Genomic DNA, 19,609 nt, shown 5'->3' with positions numbered 1-19,609 from the left:
GCTCAACCTCTTTTCTTTATAACTCACCCAGTCTAAGGTTATTGTGCTATCAGCAACAGAAAATGAACTAACACATTATCCAACTTCAATAAGAGAAACACTCAGCTGGGTGTCTCATGTGGCTACTGAGCACTTGAAACATGGCCAGTACAGAGGAACTCGATGTCTATTTTGTTCATTTTGATTTAAAATTAAATAACCCCAATAATTAGTAATATTATATTAAACAAAGTACAGAGCAGCACCTGGGTAGTACCATCTTACTGGTGCAGTCTACATCAAGCACATCCTACCTGAATCTTCCCCAAGCTCAAGTTCACCCAATCCTCAGGCACAGCACATTCCTGACTCCAAAGGACACATATGGTCCTGGCTGTTTCAATTTTGCCTGTACTCATGTTTTCTGTTCATTGCAAGGACAGGGCAAGGTTTTTGGGGCCCCTTGGGGCTTGGCTGAGCTGGAAGCACATAGAAGCCAGGACAAGACTTGTGGGCCTCTGGGGACCCCTCCCTTGCACAGGACATGGGAACAGTCAGATGGGCTGTCCCAGGCTCTGCTTGGCCTGGGTCAAGCTGGGTGTCCGATCTCAAACATCTTAGTCTGCAGGGCAAAGGCCCCGTGGTTTCTCTCGTCTCCAACACTCTATGCCTCCAACTGTCCACAGCACTACTGATCGACACGTTACCACCCTGTAGCTAAGCCTGGACCACAATACACCGTTCAGTGACTACTTAAGTGTTGTGTTTTCAGAGTACATTCTTGTGTGTGTGTGTGTGTGTGTGTGTGTGTGTGTATACCAGAGACTGAACCCAGGGGCACTCAACCACTGAGCCACATCCCAGTCCTTATATTTTTCATTTAGATCAGGGTCTCACTACCTTGCTTAGAGCCTAAGTTGCTGAGACTGGTCTCGAATTTCCCATCCTCCTGCCTCAGCCTCTGGAGCTGCTGGGATTACAGGCACGTGCCTCCACGCCCAGCCTCTGAGTACATTCCGTTAAAACCCTGTTTATGAACTTTGTGTACCTCTACATTAAAAATAAACAGGATAGAAGTGGACACAATGTATGCATATATTTTATCCTTTAAAAAGTTGAGTTCGTTGTTATAAAAGCAATATAACCACATTACAGAAAATGTGAGAGGCAAAGAAAGTCATCAATAATCCTGTCTCCCCAACTGGGTCCTGCCTGGCTTCTGTTTTTAAATTGAGTTTTCATGACTCAATGCTAACAGAGAACCACACACTTTAACTTGCACCTCTTTGCTGTCCTTATTCCCCACCCTCAACTTGTTTTTCTGTAATTTGAAGTCTGGCTCATACCTCAGACCCACTTTGAGAATCACTGAATAGAAACTGCCCCTCCCTCCCTGGGGCAGCTGGTGCAACCAGGCTGCTGCCTGTCTGCTTAAGGGTCTCCCAGACCCCAGCCAGAGCCCACTGATTTGATCAATAAATGCCGATTAAATCATGTGCACAGAGCCGTGGGGAAGAGGTGAGCAGGATGGGAAGCTGGCTTCAGGAAGCTTAGCACACGGGGAAGGTAACAGGTCCACAGTAGTTGGGGGCAGTGGTGCACACCTGTAATCCCAGTTACTCAGGAGCTACTCACCAGCCTGAGCAACAGGAGACCCTGTCTCAAAAGAAATTTAAAAAGAGCTCAGTGGTAGAGCACCGCAGGGTTCAATCCCCAGTACGGGTGTGGTTGGGGGATACGTACACAGTGACCCCAACACGGAACAAAGGAGAAGGACCTGACCGTGTGCAGCTCGGAGGCACATTTTCAAGAGAGATGGAATCAAAACTAACCAAAGTCCCAGTGGGTTTGATGAGGACAGGAACCTTCTAAAACTGTACCCCAAAGTACCCTCCATGACCCTGAGGTTGCCCTGCCTCAGCCCCAGGAGTCACGCTCCAAGGGAGGTGCTGATGTACTTTCACCAGGTAACCTATGGACCTGTCCACACAGAGAACACCATGTCCCCGCCAGGAGGGCCCTGCAAGATGAAGGGCGAGGAGTGTGGTCAGCCCAGAGCGTGACCTCAGCGGGGGAAAGCCTGGCCAGGCAGGGCCCCACGGGGAGGATGGGGTGGTTTCCTGGATTGGAGGTGGCAAAGGAGCTGCGTCTGTGCTGCCTGAGTCTGGGGGCCGCTGGGAGAGGCCAAAGGAGGAATGCAGCTTCATGGCTCAGGACATTCATTAATAATTACCCTCCAGGTTTGGGATCCAATGGGGCACAAGTCAAGGGCTTGTGGGGAGGGGTGGAGGAGTGCAGATAAGACAAGTCCCCCGTGCAATGTGCCCTGATGGGTAAGGGCCGCCCAGACAGTGGTGGGGCCCCAGGGAAGGAACCTTCAGCCCCAGGGTCAGGGGACCCTCCCCTAACAGTCCCAGTCTGCAGCTACTTCCTACCTAGGAGCCCCTAGGGTCCCGCCCATTTGCCCTGCCCCCACTTAATCCTTAACATGCATTGCATGGTGACACCCTCGCACAAGGCCCCACCAACCTCAAAGGCAAATGGTGTCAAGTGTCTCCCTTAATTCCTACCACCTTTAACTGAGCACTGGACATACAGCTGGCACTCGGGCTGTTTTTTGTTTTCTGTTAAACACGTCCAATGAAAAAGATGGAATGCTTCGCAAATGTGTGTCATTGGCAGTGGCCAGGTGAGTCTTCTCTGCGTTGTTCCAACATCGGGTAAATGAGCTGCCAGTGTGAGCAGGGCACTCGGGGTTCAATGGCCTCGCTAAGCAAGTCCTTGGCTGAGACAGAGGTGCAGTCACCTTGCCTGGCCACACAGAGCAAGCTGGGTGAGCCTGCCCAGCAACTGCTTGTCTTCTAAGCCCCCAAATGTGGGTGGTAAGCTCAACTCAGGGGGTCACTGATTGAAGTGGCCAGCAGGGCTGGACTAGAGTCTGGGGTGGTGGGGGGCGGGGCGGTAAAAAGTCATGCATCAAGACCCCCTCCCTCTGCCTGCCCCTCTTGAGGGGGAGAGGGTGCTGACAAGACACTCCTGCATCAGCCTGGCTCGCTCACCACTCACCCCCTGGAGGAGGGCCTCCCGCCGGCTGCTGCAGGGGACAGGGATGCCGAGAAGGAAAGGGCACCCTTCCAAAGCCAACACTGGCAGGATGCATTCCATTCCGCAGCCCAGGGGTGAGGTTTTATGTTAACAGCAGTGATGAGAAGGTTCGGGGCTGACATCTTTCTCCTCCAGTCAGTAACTGGTGCCCACTTCCACTCTGCACCAAGGGACGTGGGTGGAGTAAGAACCTTGCATTAGGCACAAAGGGCACCCTCACCAAAATAAGCATCCACCAAGGGCCCTCTGGAGTCCTCAGTATGCTGCAAAGTAACCTCCCAGTCCCTGGCTGTGCAGAAGATTCTGGACAGCAGGGATCCCCAGGGGAAAGGAATTCCCTCCCCAAGGTGCAGACCAGACTCTTGCCAGGGGTTAACCCTGGGGACAGCCAAAGTGGGGACATGTGAAAAGGGTGGGTTTACACCCTAAGATTTCATCTAACTCTAATTAGAATGGCTATTATCAAGAACACAAGCAATAATAAGTGTTGGTGAGGATGTGGGGAAAAAGGCACACTCATACATTGCTGGCGGAGTTGCAAATTGGTGCAGCCACTCTGGAAAGCAGTATGGAGATTCCTCAGAAAGCTTGGAATAGACCTACCATTTGACCCAGCTATTCCACTCCTCAGTTATACCCAAAGGACTTAAAATCAACATACTACACTGACACAGCCACATCAATGTTCATAGCAGCTCAATTCACACTAGCTAGATTGTGGAACCAACCTAGGTGCCCTTCAATTGACAAATGGATAAAGAAACTGTGGTATATGTACACAATGGAATATTACTCAGCCATAAAGAAGAATAAAATTATGGCATTTGCTGGTAAATGGATGAAGTTGGCAAATATCATGCTAAGTGAAATAGGCCAAGCCCAAAGAACCAAAGGCCCAATGTTTACTCTCATAAGTGCATGACAATATATAACGAGGGTGGGGGTGGGGGGAAGAGAAGAATAAGGAACTTTGGATGGTGTAGAGGAAAAAGGGGATAGAAAAAAAGTAGAATGAAACAGTATTACCCTATTTCTATGTACAATTACATGCATGGTGTGAATCTACATTGTGTACAACCATAGAAATGAAAAGTTGTACCCCATTTGTGTACAATGAATCAAAATGTGTCTGTAAAAATAAAAAATATTTTAATTAAAAAAAAAAAAAAGGTGGGTTTAGCTGACAATGAGCTGGCGGGACATGTGGAGACGCAGTGACCACAGCTTAGTTAGAGACAGCTACACCTTCCTCTGGTTCTGTGACTCTTTCTGGGGTTTTCAGTCTCAGGGTCCTCTGATCCACAGACTTGCCAAGGGGCAGGAAGTAGAAAAGGTGTAATGGTCAAGGGCCCCTTAGGGCTCCAATGAAGGTGGGGGCCTGGAGGTGAGAACACAGTCGACAGCCCCAACTCTGAGCTGGGGCACCCACTTACATAACCAAGGTTTTCCTGTTGTAAAATTTTCAAGCTCACCAGGTGTGTGGCACATGCCTGTAATCCCAGGGACAGGAGGCTGAGGCAGGAGGATTGCAAGTTTGAGGCCAGCGTCACCAACTTAGCAAGATCCTATCTCAAAATAAAAAACTAAAAAGGGCTATGACTCAGTGGTTAAGCACCCCTGGGTTCAATCCCCATACCAAAAAAAAAAATTTTCATGATAAAAATAGCAAAGCAACCTACATATACGGTTCATGCAGCCAGGAAATAGCACTTTGGTGTCAGAAATTGCAAGACCGAACAGTGCAGTGCTCAGCCAAGGGGCCAGCGAGCAAGTAGACAGTGCACTTCTTCCCGGATGCTGGGAGCAATGGGGTGCCTGTAGAAAACCCAGTCTCAAGAGCTGAGTTTGTGGCCTAGCTGGATCCTTAAGATAAGGTGACGCATGTCTGTAATCCCTGCAGCTTGGGAGGCTGAGGAAGATCGTAAGTTGGAGGCCAGCCTTGGCAACTTATGGAGACACTGTCTCAAAATAAAATTAAACAGCAAAAGAGGACTGGGGATGTACCTCAGAGGTAGAAGGTTCCTGGGGTTCAACTCCCAGTAACAAACACACACATGAAGTCCGTGAGCCTGGCCATAACGTAGACATCATGGTGCACGAATGAGAGGCAACTTGGCAGGGGTGGGCTCTGGACTCAAGGCCTGGGGTGGGCTCTGGACTCAAGGCCTGGGTTCAAGCCACTTGCTAGCTATGTGACCTTGACTCAGTTATTTGACCTTTCTGCCTCCATCGCTTATCTCTTACAAGTCATTACTGCTCTGTGTCTGTATGGCCACAGTGCCTGTCTCTCTCCTTGCCAACCCCAAACCCAACATAATCTGTCACCGGCACATATAAACCTCACGTTCTTGGTAAAAGCTGAAACTTGTCCTCATTGTGTGGGAATGCAGACTGCCTCTCCTCCTGTGCAAGAGGGCCCCCCAAATCTCCTGCCTGCCCTGAGGCCAGGATCAGGGTAGGAGAAAGAGGTGAGCCCACACAGACAGCAGAGTTTAAATCACCTGGCAGGCCCTGCGAGGTCTTAGGCTCTGAGTCTCAGGGAGGAGACACCTAAGGGTTTTCCAGTTTGTGGGGCTATGACCTGACCATCAGGGTCCCTGACTGCTGGGCACGACGAGAAGACCCATCAGCAGGTGCGACAAACACCTTTGCCTGACTGACCTCCTGTTTGGGGCCACTAGTTCCTTAACTGCCCCACCAGGCTCTAATTGCTCCTTTATTACACTTCCCCCGCCCCTGGTGGGCAGGGTAGCCTTGGACGGTTGCATAACCTCCCCCAAGGTCTGGGCCTTGGCTCTGGGAGGCCAGAGGCCAGTCAAATAACCACTAAGCTCCCTCCAGCTTCACATGTTTATGATTTGCTGCCAGGGCGAGGTGCCCTGAGCACCAGCCACCTCTGCAACCTCGGAGAGGGGCTGAAGACACCAGCCAGAATTTCCCGGGGCACAGACTCACAGGGAGCAGAGTCCAGCACAGGAGAAACTCCCTGGGGAGCAGAGGTCACAATCAGACCCCTTCTGCCTGAGGCTCCAGTCGACCCAGAAAAACATCCTCCTTTCTGAGCCTCTGGCTCACCAGTTTCATCTTCTGCCTCTCGTCCTAGAACTCACCAGCGGTGGGGAAGCTGGTGGTCAGGATTACAGGGTGGGGCATGCTGGGCAGGTTAGGATACAAAGCAGGCCAAAGGGGATAATGTAAGCAGAATTTCTGTGCACCCCAAAATGCTGTCAAGAGGTTTTGGATTTAAAGACAATTTAAAAAGGGATTAGGAATGAGATGGGAAACGGTTTAGCAAAGAATGGCCCAGAGCCTGGGCCCTCCAGCAGCATTAACCTGAACTTAGCCCTATGCCCAGTCCTGCCCCAGCGTAATCACTAACTGAGCCTCGGTTTCCCGTCTAACCAATGGAATGGCATTCCCAGAGTCAGGCCCACAGGATGAAGGCCTTAAGTGAAGGGGTCTACAGGGACCCTCGGCTAAGGGGTGGAGGCGGGGCGGCACAGGCACAAAGTCATGTATCTGCAAGCGTCTTAGAGGACCATGGGTGTTGTCACCCAGGTGCTACAGGTAACACCCTGCACACAAGTCCACTCCCTCCCTCTAGGATGGGTCAAGAGCTCTGGTCACACCAAAGGTGTTATCAGCTAGGGATAGCACCCTGGCTGCCTCCCCTGCAAACAGCAGGCACCTTCCCCTGGCTCCTTCTGGGAGAGTTCTGAGATAAACAAGGGAGGGGTGCAGGCATGTTTGGCCAGAGGGGCTCCAGCATGTGCCTCCTTGGTTCCGCAGTGTGTAGTCTGGGATGTTCCCCCAAAGCCAGGAGGAATCAGGGCTCATTCTGTTTGCAAGGGTCCTCAAACAGGACCAGGCGCCTACTACATGGTACGTGCTTAGTAAATATCTGAATGGGGACTGAACATCCTTAAAAGCAGAGACCATGACTCCCCTCCACAGACAGTCCAGCACCCAGTCCAGCACCCAGCCCAGGACCTAGGACAGGGACCTGCTAACCACTCACATGCACTGCCAGGTCCTTCTTTTAGGCTGGGAAAGGAGTTTGAGGGGAATCTACAAGACAAGGATGGGGGCGTTCCTGGAGACAATCAGGCTCAGAGAGGTGGGGGGGTTCCTCGAGACAAGTGCGGGGGGGGGGGCGTTCCTGGAGATACTCAGACCCAGAGAGGAGAGCTGTTTGTTCTGTGGCGCCTCCATCACCAGGGAAAGAGCAGTGAGCTGCAGGTGGCACTGCCAAGCTTTTTCTCGGGATACTTACCGCCCACACGAGAAGGGGGGATACCTAGCCCCATTTTTGGAGGAAGCAATGTGCTCAGGGTCTTATGATTTGTAAAGAACTGGGGCTACATCCCAGGTGGCACTTAAAAAGCTATCTTTGCCAGGCACAAAGGCAGACACCTGGTGTTCACTTGTGTGGAAGCCGAAGTCCCTCTCAAGGCCAGGAAGGGTAAGTTCTGTGTTCTTCTGCACCAAGTGTGACTACAGTGTATGGCAATTTGTTACACATTTTATAAAGAACTAGGAGAAAGGAACTCAAATGTGAAGCACACAGAAGTAATTAAGAGATGGAAATGCTAACAACCCTGATTTGATGATCACACATTGTACACAGGTATTAAATTGTCATAATGTATCCCATAAATATATACGATTATTACATGTCAATTAAAAAAAAAAAAAACTGAAGCCTGTCCTTATCCAGCCCCATCCAGTTTGAAGGGGAAAGTGGGAGTAAATTTTAGGGCACCTCCCTCTTTAAACGATTCAGAGCTTGTAAAACTAAGGGCCAGAGTCTAGGCCTAGCTCACCTGGCTTAATCTACCTTTAAAGAGCCTCAGTCCCTCCTGACATTTTGTCCCCCTAGGCCTAGCACTATGCTGGGTACCTGGGCACAAAAGACCACTCACTGACCAACACTAAAACCCACATCCTTACTGGGCAGCTCTGGAGAGCTGGGCCTGGTAACATAGGCCCAGGGACGGGGAGATGTGGCCTCTGCCATGTCAGGTTCTTGAGTCCAGCTAGTTTAACAGGCGTGCAAAGCCTGCTTCAACGGATGCATGAATCCTGAGAGGTAAAATCCAGCCAGGGCCCCACAGCACAAACCAGTACGTAGGTGAAACCAGAATCGTGGTTAGAACCAGCCTTTCTCTACGCAGTGGTTGGGAGGAGGCCACAAGTATGGGCCACACGGAGCAATGGAGGGGCCCTGGGGTATACACCGCTCCGGATGCAGCCAACAAGGCCCCCAGCAACCAGAGGGTCAGCTCCAGGGCTGCACAATCAGGCAAGGCCGGTCCTGCCAACAACTGCCCTACAGAGTTTCTCTCCAGACTTGGGGCGAGTGGCCCTCCTACGAGGGGCTGAGCAGCTGCAGGCAGATTACAGGGGGGCACGGAGGTGACAACAGTCAGCAGTACACAGTCCTGCTTAAAAGTTTCAGCAGGAAACCTAAATATTTAGATGAGGGAGAGGAAAAAGAATGTACATTTCAAAGCCAGTCAGAGTCCTGACTACCAAGCGCTCTCTGAGAAGGCTGGTGGTGTCTGCCCCCAAGGAGGGCCACCTCTGACCTCAGATCCTGCAGAGCCACCATCCAGGGAGGACACAGGAATTCTCCAAAAGGTTTAACCAAGGCGGGGACTGGAGGGAAGAAGAGTAACCTTTTCACATTTCCAGGCATTGACTATAACTCTCTTGGGGTGCAAGTTGTGGTTAATTTCAAGAACTGGAAAATGATGGGTGACTCTACAGGGATTTTATTAGCTTCCATTGTCCCTATCTTCAAATTAGGAGCTCAACAGTGGGGTTTGCAGGGAGTTTCGGGGACAAGGCACCCAGAAGTGGGGTACAGGACAGCAACTAATATTTAGGGAGCCCTCTGTTACATGCACCGGGCATTCTGTCTAACAAGGGTACGTGTTCTATGGGCACCAGGGAGAGGCTGTGCTACCAGAGTTGAGAAGATGCACTCAAGGGCACAATGGGCAGTTCCCTGAAAGCTCAGCTCTGTGCGGCTTAGATGAGAGAGGCCACCACACAGCCCTGCGCCTTGGTTCCGCTTCATCCACCTTGACTGCAGCTGAATGAAGAGCAGAGTGGCTGGGTGCTGGCTCTGGTTCCAGTCCCCACCTCCGGATTCTCCTAACTGCAAGGCCTGGGGCAAGTGCTTTAACTTGTGGGGTCTGTTCCACTGTGAGGTCACAGACCCTGCTGCAGAGGGTTGCTGGTGGGATTTCAACGTGATGAAGCAGCGCAACAGCTCACACGGCCACAGCCACGGAGTGCTTGTAACTGTTGGCTCCTACCACCCTCCTCTCTGCCCAAGCCTGTCAACCCCAGTCCCTCCACCTATGGACAGGACGGAAGGCTGAGCCAGCAGGCAGGGTCCAATCTCAGTGCTCTTACCTAGGTAAGTCACCTGGCCTGCATTTTCCTGCACAGTGGAAACAGTAATGACTGCTAACCTGCAGGCCTGGTTTGAGGAGACACAAGTAACGTGCCACCCAATGCCTGGTGCGGCAGGCACCCACCGAACACTCACAGGACCGCCAGCGACGCTCTCCTTCACAACTGTCTTCTTTAAGGCCAGGAGTAAAAAATCCATCTCTCCACGACGAGCTCCTAACAGCTCTTAGGAAACAGCCTCCAGATTAGGGGCTCCCTGAGGGCAGAGGCTAGGATCCGTTAGGAGCCAGGTCCCCTAGAGGCCACGGGCTTCTTCTACAGACTTCAGGAAACAGGAACTGAACCCTCCGTGGCCCAACAACCCTTGTCGTTGTCCCCGGCCTCCACCATCTGCAACCCATCACTCATCACTTCAAATTGGATTTCCCCTCATTTCCCCACTGCCGCCCAATTTCCTCTGCCCGCCTGGACTGAGCTCTGAGGGGGAAGACCCTCCAGGCTCTGGAGCTTCAACACACAAAAATGACCGCCAGCAGGGAGGGTCCCCTGTGTGCTTCCACCTCACCTCGCTCAGGTCTCTGGGTTTTTTGGGGACAGGGTATTTCCTCACCCGAAGCCTAAGGCCTCAGGAAGCAGAGCAGGGCTGGGCACACCGCCTCCCCGTTGCCAGCGAGGGACAATACAGGAAGGCCAAACCGGAGGTAGTGTCTTAGGACAGACAAGGGCCCGGGTGGGAGCTCTCCAGGGGTTCCTGGTAGGGAGAGAGGTAACAAAACTGAAAGCTGGCTGAAAGGGGCCAGTCCTCTAAGGGGGGCAGGAGGCCCTATGGGTTTTCTGGGAAAACCCACCCTGCATCACAGCAGAAGGAGGAGAGCCTTATCAGAACACCCACGGGGTGAAGCATCAGCCCACAGAAGTGCCGTTAATTTAGGGTCGAATATTCCACTTGTTTAAAGTTGCAAATGACTATGAAGAAGAGGGAACCTTCTAAAATGTTATCCATTCCCCTACTTGAAAAACACAAAAATCTGAAGGAGTTCAAATTCCTTGGCTCAACCCAGAGGGGCTTCGTCATCTGACCCTCACCTTCCTGGCATGGGGCTGCAGCCCAGCAGGACCATGATGCAATACTATGCCTCCCAGGGGGCTGTGGGAAAGGAGCCACCAGCCCTCCCTTCTTTTTCTAGTTCCTTAAAAAACTCGGTTGAGGGGAGATAGCTCAGTCGGTAGAGTGCTTGCCTTGCAAGCACAAGGCCCTGGGTTTGATCCCCAGCACCCAAAAAAAAAAAAAAAACTCGGTTGATAGATACCCAAAAGTGACACTGCTGCATAATTTGGTAGTTCTGCTGTTAGCTGAGAAGCCACCATACTGTTTTCCACAGTGGTTATGCCATTTTACACATGAAAAGACAAATGCTGTATGATTCAAGGTACATGAGATATCTGAAGTAGCCAAAGTCACAGAAACAGAAAGTAGAATGGTGGCTACCAGCAACCGGGTGGAGAAGGAAAAGGAAAATTACTGTTTAAGAGGTGTATGAAAAGGTCCTGGAGGTCTGCTTCACAACAGTGAAGGTCAACATCATTTAACTCTACTGAACTGTATAATTAGAACTGACTAACAAAGGAAACTTTGTTTGTTTTATACTACAAAAAAATTCAGCAGGGCCCAGTGACATACTCCTATAAACCTGGGCTCCCGAGGCTGAGGCAGGAGGATTGTGAGTTCAAAGCCAGCCTCAGAAATTTAGTGAGATCCTAAACAACTCAGTGAGACTCTGTCTCTAAATAAAATATTAATAAGGGCTGGGGATGTGGTTCAGTGGTAAAGCGCCCCTGAGTTCAATCCCTGGTACAATAAATAAATAAATAAATAAATAAATAAATAAATAAAAATAATCAAGGCTGAGAGTGTAGCTCAGTGGTACAGCAGGTATCTAGCATGCCCAAGGTCATGGATTTGATCCCTAGCATCAAGATCTAGGAAGGTCTTCCTGATTCTTTTCAATACCATTTAAAAAATACCACGTCTCTGCATGGCCCTCCCACCACAGAGCTGAGTATCTCAGAGCAGCAAACCTAGGTAGGTTGAGTACCCCTACTCCAAAATTCCAGAATTCTCCAAAATCCAAAATTTTTGAATGCCAACATGCCATCACAATTGGAAAATTTCACACCTGACCAGACATGTTGGATCACAATCATGCACATACACTGAAAATACTATATAAAATTATCTTTAGGCTATGTGTATAAGTTGTACAAGAAAAAAATGAATTTCATGTTTAGACTTGGGTCCCGTCCCCAAGGTATCTCATTATGTATGTGCAAATATTTCAAAATCTGGAAAATTCTAAACACTTATGATCCCAAGCATCTGGACAAAGAAAACTCAAAATACAGCTGGGTATGGTGGTGCACACCTGTAATCCCAGAGACTTAGGAGGTTGAGACAGGAGGATCACAAGTTTGAGGCCAGCCTCAGTAACCCAGTGAGGCCCTCAGCAACTCAGTGAGACCCTGTCTCAAAAATTAAAAAAAAAAAAAAAAAAAATCATTGCACTGGAGATTGAACCCAAGGGTTCCTAAGGTTCCTACTTTACCACTGAGCTACATCTCCAGCCCTTTTTATTTTGAGATAGGGTCTCACTAAATTGCCCAGGTTGGCTTTGAACTTATGATCCTCCTGTCTCAGCCTCCTGAGTCACTGGGATTACAGGTGAGCCTAGCATCAAAATAAAAAAATTGTAAAAAGCGCTGGGGATTTAGCCCAGTGATAAAGTACCCCTGGGTTCAATTCCTAGCACCAAAAGAAGAAAAAAGGGAAAAACTCAACCCACAGTGGCTACCGCGTGCGTTCTTCAGAGGCTACCCCAGCCCCACCAGGCACACTGCCCAGAGGTGACTGTCGCAGCACCAGCTCAGGCTCTGCGGTGGCACCTGGATAAAGAGCCCTGCTTCGGGCACATGTCTTAGCCATATCAAGCCTTCCTTGCGGAAGACACAGCAAGCTGTCCTCTGCCTTATTCCAGGCATCCAAGGGGACTCCGTGAAATTGCCTGAGACTTACCTCTGCCTCCTCCGCTCCGGAGGGCACCATGGGAGGAGGCAGATGTACTTCATGTGCTTCCCTGTGGTCACCTACCTCATTCTCCTCCACTACCTCTGGCCCACCGGCTCTTGGAGAATCTCAGATACAGCATTCCAATTGGCGCAAAGATAGTCTTGGGGGCTCTGGGTCAGGAACCTGGCTCCTCTGCTCCCCAGAGCTGCGCACTTCCCTGTCCCCGCCCCCCAACCCAACACACACACAGCTTGGAGGCTGAGACCAACGTGACAGCAAACAGCCAAGTTCAAGATAAAAGCCTTTGGACCGAGGTCAGGGCCAGCCAAGCACAGCATCCAAACCCAGAAGATTGTGTTTCTTTTAAACACCAGACTATAAATAGGGCAAAACCCCAGGAAAATACTCAGAAGCAGCAATCACCACCTCCCTGTGGCCCCCCTCCTTTAAGGCTCCCCAGCTCCACTGGAACCTTTCAACACTTACAAATTTCTGCCCTCAACAATTCTCCATTACTGTGCCCACGACTGTCATCATCTCAAGGGCGCTAGCAAAACTCTTAAAATGCTTTAATAAAAATTCACTTTGGCCAAACTCAAGTCAGGCAGTTATCGAAGGCGGATTTATTAATGTGCAAGTTCTGGTTTTGTTTTGCTTTTTGTTAAAGCAGCCCTCAACTTTTGAGTGAAACATAAATAAGAAAGCAAGCCATCAGCCAGGGATCTCTTCCTTCCATTTCCTCTCAAACACCCAACTCACCCACTTGCCACTTCTGCAGTCCTAGACGGTCAGAATTCGAGCTGGAGCTAATGGTGCGGAGGCCTCCAAAATCCTCCAGAATCAAAAGCTCTATTGTGGTCCCTGAACTTACAAAGGCAGTTAAGTGGACCAGTGAGTTTTACAATTTCCACCAAGGCTGGAAACAAAGGGGGTGTTCACATTAACCCTCAGCTGTCCAGACAAAATTCAGTGTGCCCAAACAAAGCATTTCAGCCAGATGTTATGGCCACACACTGGATTGTGGATTTATTTTTCAAATTTGGGGAAGAGGACAGGTATTAGTAATAGGATGTCAGAACCTCAAAACTGGAATTAACCTACTACTCTAGACCGGAGTATGTAAATAGTAGTAAGTATGCAGAAAATGAAAGCAGGATTGCGCAGAAAACCTTGAAATGTGATAATGCACTTGGGCACTTAGAAGGGAAAGAGGTCAGTGGGATCCAAGGATTGTAGGAACAGGCTAGCTATGTGAGAGGTCCAGAAAAACTCAGAATTCAGCCTGGGATACCATAGCAGAAGGCAGAACCAGGGTGACCCTACCTTAGCCCCAGGAGACCTGGGAATCTCAGGGAGCACCCTAGAAGCCCCATCTCCCTCCCTAAGCTAGAATAGGCCACCATCCAGCCTGTGGGGACTCTTTCCCCCACTTCTTTTCGCAGTGAATTTCAAATTCCAAGACCCTACTCTGGCTGGAAGTCATCTCCTGAGACCCTCCCTGGTCCCTCAGACTGGACTGGATTACCTCATTAAGAGACCCTCTTGGTCAGGTGCAGTGGCGTACACCTGTAATCCCAGTGGCCAAAGAAGCTGAGGCAGGAGGATTTCGAGTTCAAAGCCAGCTTCAGTCATTTAGTGAGGCCCTAAGCAACTTAGCAAGACCCTGTCTCAAAATAAAATATAAAAAGGGCTGGGGATGTGGTGCAGTGGTTGAGCACCCCTGGGTTCAATCCCTGGTACCAAAAAAGGGGGGGGGAAACCTCCCGAACAACTGTGTGGTGGCCCACATCCACAGTCTTGTTCAGAATCTCACCCAGTGCCCAGCCACTTCTTAAAGGCGCCACTTATTAGAGGCTCGTTGATGAATTCCTACATCCTGTGAAATAGGACACCCTTAGATGGGAAACCTGACTGCACTCTAAGATTCTGGACAGGTCCCATCGTCTTATCCTTTTATTTTCCTTATTCATGGGGTGGTCCTCGAGACTAAATTAAGAGTGCCTACGAAGTACTTATTCAAAGCGCCCGGTGCATGGTGAGTCCTCAGATCCTTCCTGTTTACGATCACTGTGAACCAGAGGCCGAAGGCTGAGGACGGCCACTCCTTCCCTTCCACTCAACCCTCCTCTCTTCTGTTAAGGGGCTGGAAGCAGGGACTCCAAAAGGAGAAGTACACATGGGTGAACTGATGCCATACTTCAGTAATGCAGGTGGCGCTGGGTCAGCCAGGCAACAACACCAGAGAAGACCGTGTGTGCCACAGTCTGTTCTAGAGGAAACAGAAAATAGAATTTTCCAGCAGACCAGAGTCCAGCTGAACCAATTTACTAAGCTCACTTACAGAGCCTCAATTCAACAGCGTCCCTTCGCAGGGACAGGGAGGACAAGAGTAGACCAGAGTGCAGGCTCCTGGAGTCGACTGCGTGGTTATCCCCAGGCTATGCCTCTTGTGGTGTCACTGTGCCACTTTGACTTCTCTGGGTGGCGGTTTCCTTTCCATAATACATAAGGTTACTGTAAAGAGTCCTTGAAATAATGCAGGTGAAGTACCTGGCAAGGTGCCCTGCTTGGCGAGTGCTCGGTGCTCAACAAATACTAGGGGTAGACCTGCCTGCTTTCTATACATACCTTGCCTCATGCTTCTCCCTTCCTGGAACCTCACCAAAACTCACTCTGCAGATGAGGAAAGAAGGCAAAGGTAAGCTAACTGGCTTGATGGGAAACTGGCCAAGCCAGATGGCAAAACCAGCCTGTGCCCTCTCATAAAATCAAGATAATCCACCCACAGTGACCAACACAGAGTAGGTGGTGCTTATATGCTAACTTCCCCTGTGGGGACTCTTCGATGTAGAAAGAGAGGGGAAATTTTGACCAGAGGCTGGGAGAACAGGCCACCAAAAATCTGGAGGAGCACCCATTCAAGATGGTCCCGAAGGCAGGAAGGAACAACCACGTGGTCCCAGGCTGCAGTGGCGCTGAGCACTTGAAAGCTGGCCTGGGCCTCAGGGTTCAACCACAACATGATCAGGGGAGGAAGCACCTGACAGTTCTGGAGTACTTCTCAAGAAAGGTGCTTTACCTTTCTTTCTCATGCATCTGAAAGCAGACCCACAATTTGCAGCAAAAGAAAAACAAACCACAACCCAGACAGCATACTCCACCCTCCAAAAGCTTGCTACCTCCTGCTCCTACCCCAGGAATTCCTCACCAGGGATTCTTTTATGATTACAAGGCAATTCAGAACCAGCAAAAGCACAGAACCTTAGGTGGAAAATGCCCAAGCAACCAGATGGGAAAGAAGATTTCTGAGTTTTCATTTTTGCTTAGACCAATTTCCTGAGGCTTGAGGCAGTGCCCCAAGTCACAGATCAGAATGCCGAATTTGCAGAATAAAACTGATCCCGGCAAATGCTTCCACTGGTCCGTTTTCATTTCTTAGGTTTTCCTGTGAAGGGAGGGGACTTGTCCAGTTGGGATTGATCAGAGCTTGTTTGGCTGGAAACAGGGACAGATCTGTCCATGTTCAAGAACTTAGCTACAGGGCTGGGGATGTGGCTCAGTGGCAGAGCACCTGCCTGGCATGCACAAGGTCCCAGGTTCAATCCACAAAAAAAAAAAACTTATCTACAGACATGGTGACACAAGTCTGTAATCTGGCGGGGACTTGGGAGGCTGAGACAAGAGAATCACAAGCTCGAGGTCAGCTTCAACAACTTAGAGGCCCTAAGCAACTTAGAAGACCCTGTCTCAAAAAAAAATTAAAAAGGGTTGGGGATATGTAGCTCAGTGATAGAGTACCCCTGGGTTCACTCCCCAGTACCAAAAAAGAAAAGAAAAAGAAAAAGAACTAATCTATAATCATATTCAACTCAGGCTGCCCTGGTGCCTAAACCCTCTTTCTAAAAGCACTACCCACTTTTGGGGGGACAACTGTTAAGACTTAGCAGGACCTCAAAGAGGAGGCCTTCTGTTTGTTCAAACACCTTAAGGAAGCCGTCCAGCCTCCAAAGCCACCACCACCAGCTGCACCCGGCTGCCTAGCCCCTGGACCCCCCTTCTCTTCTCCTTGTGTTTTGAAGTTTATTTTCCCACATTTAGCCTTGAATTCTTTCCTTCCTTCCCCTGCAGTGGCGGAGGAGCAGCGAACACTTCGAGGGCAGCTCAAGGCTTTATCTTCTCTGCCTGCCCTCCTCCCCCTCCAAACAAAGCCCTGGAGCAAACTAAACAAAAACTCTCCTTCTCCAGTGGAATTATTTCCTCAAGGGAAATCATAAAGCGACCCGCTCCCCACAACACACAGAGATACAGCAGATACCCATCAGGAACCCCTCCCGTCCCAGAACTCATGCTAAAGAGGACCTTCTTTTCTTCTTCTGCACTTTATTTTTTTGCACTGAGGATTTAACCCAGGAGCTTTACCACGGAGCTACAAGTCCAGCACTTCTAATTTTCTTTCTTTCCTTTTTTTTTTTTAGTACCAGGGATTGAACCCAGGGGCGCTTAACCACTGAGCCACATCTCCAGCCCTTTTGATTTTTTTGAGACTGGGTTTCACTAAATTGCTTAGGAGCCTGACTAAATTGCTAAGGTTGGCTTTGAACTTGCAATCCTCCTGCCTCAGTCTCCCAGTAGCTGGGGTTATAGGCAAAACCTTGGTCAACCAGTACCTTCTGAAATTCATCCACAATATCACCTCCTTCTACCTTCACCCCAGAAACTGCTCAAGGGCAGGAAACTTTGCACTGCAATGCAACACTGCACCTGCTACCCCAAACCTCCCCTTTCTGAAGACAATTTTCTACAGGCCCAGTTGCCAGTGGGAACTTCTGCTCATCGGTGTGAATGTCCATCTAATCTGGGGACAAAAAGAGGATACTGCCGGCAAGCTGTCTTCATGTTTTCTGAAGACTTTCAACATGACAACAGTCTAGGGAAGGAAGGAGGGATGTGGCTAGGTTCGTTCCCATTTCACATAGTGGGAAACAGGCTGGACAATGAGACGCTCGGCAGGCTTCAAGTATGCGGGAGCTGCTGTAAGATCTCCTCTCAACCTGGTCCTTGTCTTACTGAGGCGAGGTCATTATTGCAGGTCAAAAATAGTAGATTAGCAGCTGAGTCCTCAAGAAACAGTCCTGAAATTGGCCCAAGGTCCCTGTTAGGATGGTCAGCCCCAGTTTACCCAAGTGAGGTCAATGCCCTTGGGCACGTGCACCAGAAAATAAGAAGCCCCAAAAGCCAACCGGAGGAAAGTCCCCTTCCGCATTCACTCCTTCCTCCCGGAAAAGGGACTACCCGAGTTTGGCTCGTTTGGGCAACCTGCTGCTTTCACAAAGTTTAACTCCAAGCCCTTAAGGGATGTCTCCCTGAGATAAGCCTCCCCGGAAGCCTGAACGTGTCCCCAGCATTCCGGCCACCTGCCCTCATCCCGCGGGCTCGAGCCCGACAGGGTCCCCAGCAGAGACTATGCGGGACTCGCGCCGGGGGCCTTCCCGCAACCCCGCGGAGTTCACGTTCTGATGCAAAGCAGGGCGGGCGCGGCTCTGGCCCTGGAGCCGGGAAGGTGGAGACGTGAAGGGTGGCGCTCGGCTCGGCTCCCGGACTCCGGGAGCGTCTCCAAGGAAAGATAAACGCCTTTATCCGCCCCACAGCCTCCCTCCAAAAAGGGAGGCACCCGTACACCCACACCGAGACACCGCGGGGCCCAGTTCACCCGGGAGTCAACCCCAAGTTCTCTCCGAGCAAACTAGGTCCCGACGAATCTCCGTGTCCTCAGGGTGAGCGACAGATACGCGCGTCCTGAACCACGACTGGACAGACATTCTCACCGTCACCCAGGATCTTCCGCGAACCTGTAGGGGTCTTCCCTTCGGCACCCTTAAAGCCCCGTCCGCTTCAGGCGTACTGGGGGGCGCAGGCGGCGGCTCACCTGCAGGATCTTGTCCAAGCCCTCCTGGCCCAGGCACGGAAACTCCTTGAGCAGATGCAGCTTCTGCGTATAGTAGTTTTTCTTGGCCTCTTTCCAGTGCGGCTCCTCGAGCACTTCGAAGATCGCCGCCCCGATGGCCAGGTAGAAGATGATGGCCGAGGTGAGCAGTGGGCCCCGGTCCACCATGGCTCCTGAGCGGCCGCCTCCTAGCGAGAGCTTCCCCCAGCCCCAGCCGCTCCGGGTCCGCGGGCGCTGCAGCCTCTGGAAACAGCTGTTTGAATTTGGAGCTCCGCATGCGCAGTCCCCCGTCCCCCCCGCGCCGCTCCCGGGACAAAGTTGCTCGGTCAAGTTGGCCCACTAAGCGCGGGGAACTGATCCTGTCCCGCTCTCGCGGGCCGGGTGGGCGAACACCAAGGGAATCGGAGGCGACCCGAACCTCCGGGGCGTGAGGAGCTGGGGGAACTCAGGACCGAGTCCTCCGGGGAGACACGTGTGCGGCTCAGCCGCGCGCCACAGCAGTGTGAGCCGCGCCCGCCTCCGCTCGCCTCTTTAACCCGCCCGCGCGGGAGCCTGGCAGGGGAGGGCCCCGGAGCCGCTCGGGTTAGAGAAGGCTCCGCCCCCGCGCAGGCCTCGCCCCTCCCGCCCAACGCAGGCCCCGGGCTGGCCAGAGTGTAACCGTGAGGTGCGCGCTCGAGTGAGTAGGGCGCTCGCTGAGCTCCCGGGCGCCTGTCTGCGTAGCCTGTGCTTCCCGCCCAGACCTCCGTGCCCTGCAGGTCCGAGGGATTGCGGTCTGTGGGCCTCGCGTTGGTTATTAGTGGTGGCGTATTAACTAAATTGATGGTGCACCTTATAACTGAGGTCAGGGATATATTGTCATTGTTATTTTTCTTGTAATCGAGTTTTCATTTACTGATGTTTCTTCCAAGAAAGCTTGATTCTCAGTCTCTTCTTATCTCTTATTCATTTCCTAAAAAAACTGGGGAAAGAGGGCTAGAAAGGGACTGAAGAAGCTGTGGGGGATCTGAGGGTATCGGGAACTACTCCGACCACAAGTGAATGATGGGTAGAAGAGGAATCTTTCAAGGTGGCTGAGGTCGTGCCCCGTTGTCACT

At 51.0% G+C, this 19,609-nt stretch overlaps 1 protein-coding gene across 4 annotated transcripts in view; it reads right to left on the bottom strand.

Annotated features, from left to right (window-relative positions):
• Kcnk5 (potassium two pore domain channel subfamily K member 5) overlaps window positions 1-19,025 on the bottom strand; it is a 41,678-nt gene extending 22,653 nt beyond the window's left edge. Inside the window, exon 1 of one of the 4 annotated variants that reach the window (XM_047557042.1) lies at window positions 18,397-19,025. In XM_047557042.1, coding sequence (XP_047412998.1) covers window positions 18,397-18,792 — 396 coding nt within the window. In that variant the 5' untranslated portion in view covers window positions 18,793-19,025. Of the gene's footprint in view, window positions 1-12,577; window positions 12,623-18,396 lie in introns of those variants that run through there. The other 3 variants (XM_047557043.1, XM_047557044.1, XM_047557046.1) reach the window with 3 other exon arrangements.
• Window positions 19,026-19,609: the final 584 nt, after the last annotated feature.

The sequence above is a fragment of the Sciurus carolinensis genome, chromosome 7, assembly GCF_902686445.1.
Source record: "Sciurus carolinensis chromosome 7, mSciCar1.2, whole genome shotgun sequence".
Taxonomy (NCBI): Eukaryota; Metazoa; Chordata; class Mammalia; order Rodentia; family Sciuridae; genus Sciurus; species Sciurus carolinensis.
This window is presented reverse-complemented; position numbering and strand designations above follow the sequence as displayed.